This window comes from Dufourea novaeangliae, unplaced genomic scaffold, assembly GCF_001272555.1.
Source record: "Dufourea novaeangliae isolate 0120121106 unplaced genomic scaffold, ASM127255v1 scaffold6, whole genome shotgun sequence".
Taxonomy (NCBI): Eukaryota; Metazoa; Arthropoda; class Insecta; order Hymenoptera; family Halictidae; genus Dufourea; species Dufourea novaeangliae.
Genome location: NW_015373900.1, coordinates 2,710,844 through 2,714,039, shown reverse-complemented (window position 1 = coordinate 2,714,039; position 3,196 = coordinate 2,710,844). Strand labels below are relative to the sequence as shown.

Genomic DNA, 3,196 nt, shown 5'->3' with positions numbered 1-3,196 from the left:
AACGTTGGGTAAAGAACAGAAATAAACGGGGGAGATAGATGGAGAAGAGAGAAAGACAGATGGAGAAATAGATAGCTAAGAGAGAGAAAGAAGACTCGCACCGTGCCACCTTTGGAAAGGAGGATATGGGGTGGGCAGCAACGACCTGATAGTCGCAAATTCAATTGGGAATCAAGAGATCGGGCAGGGTCATCCCAAGTCGACTAACTAGGCGGATTGCAGGCGTTCCCCGTGGGATCGACCGAAACCTGGTGCGGTTGTTGACTCCTGTTTGTCACCGTGCTGGTCGTCGTGGTCGTCGTTTCAGCCGACGGACTGGGATTCCCGCTGTTCCCGCTGTTGCTGCTGGTGGTCCCAGCTGCCGCCTGTTGCTGGACACTGGGCTTCTGCGTCACGTGGGTCTGATAGTGTTTCGCTAGGTGCGCCTTCTGCCGGAAACTCTTGCCGCAGAGGGAGCATGCGAACGGCTTCTCACCCGTGTGCGTTCGGATGTGAACGTTCACGCTGTACTTATCCTTGAAGCCTTTGCTGCAGATACTGCAATAATGCAGCGAGCGTTCCTTGCGTTGCACGCTGCCTGGCGAGCCGCCCGATGCACCCTGTTGCTGGCCACCGGCGTTCCCGCCGGTTTCTGATCCGCCGTTCCCATTACTAGCCGCGTTCGTGTTACTGTTGTTCCTGTTAGCTCGTCTGCAGTACTTCTTTGGCGCCTTTGCGGTGACCACTCTCGTGGGTGGTATTTGAAGCTGATTGGTCGACTGTTGCTGCTCGACTTCGGGCCTGGGAGCTGTCTGCGGTTGGAGGACATCCTGTTGGGCAGCAGTGACCACTGTGACCGTGCTAACTTGGCCCAGGTCCGCTGGAAGGGTGATGGTACCTAGACTACCACTCGTTGGGTCCAGCGTGTACATCACCGTGGTCGTCGCTGAGACATTGCAGACTGGTTCCAGGCTACAGTAAGACTCCACCACTTCGTTGGCTATGCTCTTTAATTTCTCGTAATCACCGGGACGGTAGGTCGTTTGATCTAACTGGGACAGTAGTAGATCCTCATCGGTACATGCGTGCATGGACTCGTCCGGTTGTTGGGGCTGTTGTTGCTGCGGTTGTTGCTGTTGCTGTTGCTGCGGTTGCTGCTGGTCAGAGACTATCTGTAGGCCAGTGTTACTCGCGACGGGCATCGACATGGCGGAGCCTTGATTGGAGGGGGACGAGGACGACACCACTTGTGTCGGGCCTGTGTAGAGTTTGCCTTGAAGGGCGCTGCGCAGGAGACTCTCAGCCGAATCGCCCGCGCCTACCGCGACCGCAGCTGCTGCCGCAGCGGCGGCTGCCTCCTGCAGATTCTGGTCCGAGAGCTTCCAGTCGTTGTTGTTGTCGCCGCCCGCGCAATTGCCGCTATTGGACGTTCCCCGACCGCATAATTCCTTGCTCTCGACGAAACCGCTGTCGTCGGTGGTGTACTGTGAAGACGGGACCGAGAAACGGTCCGGATGAAACCTATCGTTAACCGTCCGCGACACTTCGCTCACGTTCGTGGTCTGGTCGTGGTCCGGTTCGGTAGAGGCCGGCTCCATGCTCAAGATTGCGTCCAGATCGAGATTTGGCCGTAGGGACCAGGAATCGCTGGACGTTGGCGCGGGACTCTTGCAGCAGTCTAGCGCGTCCATCGAGTTCGCCTCGTTGTTCAACACGGTCAACGTGTATATAGCTCCGTCCGTGTTCTGTCTGTCGTTCGCGGCGCATCCCCGTCCAACACCCTGATGATGGTCGTTGGATCCTTGATGAACGTTCACGTTATCGTTCCCGTGGCTCTGAGCGTTTGCGTGAGCCGACCAACAGTACTTGTTCAGATCCTCGAGTAGTATGTTGCACGTTTGTTCCTTGGTCTCGTCGGTGCCCCAATAGTCGCAATCCGACTGGTCCATCGGTGTCTGTTCGTTGCTCGGCTGCACGTTACAGGCATTGTGATGAGTTCTCACGTGATGATGGTGATGATGATGACCGAGGGAGCTCGTGATCGTCGAAACTGGCGGCAGAGCGGTCAAAGTGTTGTTGTTGGTCTCTTTGATGAACGGCGATCCGTGAAGATCACGGCTTGCCTCGTGCTCCTCGTGGCTCTGCTGAAGATAACCGATGCTCCGGCAGGTGGTACGGTGAAGGAAGCTCTCCTCGTCGGACACGCCGTCCGCGGAGGCGCAGTGGGGCGGCGGGGAGACGACGAAATCGAAGAAATCGGTCTTCGGCAGATCCTCCCCGCCCCCTCCCGGGGCGAACGCCTCCGTTAGATCCATGGAACCTTTTGAACGTTCGGTCCTCGTGATTGCTTCCTGTTGCAGGGTCAGGCCACCGGTGGCCTTGCTAGGCTGACTGGGTCTGGTTATATTGCAAGTATTGGTAGTAACGTTTCAGCAGAGGCTTTGATGCCTCCTCGGCCACCGCATCCTTGAACTCGGCGAACAACCTGGAACAGACGGAAAAGTGGATCTTGAGTGAAAGTGGAAACGTGTATATCTGCTATCTCTATCAACCACTTTATCCTAGAGTCCTCTCGCTAGAACCTTTCAACATTCCCCAGTAAAATGCCCTTGAGTACTATCCGGCCAAGAAGTACCACGCATAAAGTACCAACCGATTGGACAACTACCAACAATCAACGTCAGCGAACAAGGTCCGTTGTCGATGTAATCTCACGAAAACCAGATCGAACGGGACGAAATTGCAAAACGTGTGCGAGGGGCAAGAAATAACGATCTACCGTCCCCTCCTCTTCCTCTTCGATCGAATCCCATAGAATCCACGGACAATGGTGCATACCGCGACGCCGTGTCCCAGATTTTCCAGCGTTTCCTTAGCGCGACCGGCCCACAGCACCGTGGTACAGGATCGGTACCACGCGGGCATTAGGCCGAAGAGCCGCCAGGGCTCTCTCGCATACTCTAAGGCGTGGGAACGCACCGTGGCCGTGTATAAATTCACTATAGCCGGCCGGTCGGCGAGTCAGCTAGCCGATCAGCCAACAGCACGTAAGTACTCACGGGGACAGAGGGAGATCTCGAGAAAGAGAACGCGGTGCCGAGAAGGACGTTGAATCTCTGAAAGGAAGAGAAACGGATCTAGCTTGGCGGAGCGCGATAGAGAAGGGAAACGGTGGGGCAGCGGAGGGGATAGATACGAAGACAGGCGAGCATAAAGT

The 3,196-nt window shown here is 56.1% G+C and overlaps 1 protein-coding gene across 1 annotated transcript; it reads right to left on the bottom strand.

Annotated features, from left to right (window-relative positions):
- Positions 1 to 203: 203 nt before the first annotated feature.
- On the bottom strand, positions 204 to 2,294 carry LOC107193593 (myb-like protein AA). Its single transcript, XM_015583068.1, has one exon. The coding sequence runs from the start codon at positions 2,292 to 2,294 to the stop codon at positions 204 to 206; it is 2,091 nt and encodes a 696-aa protein (XP_015438554.1).
- Between the last annotated feature and the right edge of the window lie 902 nt (positions 2,295 to 3,196).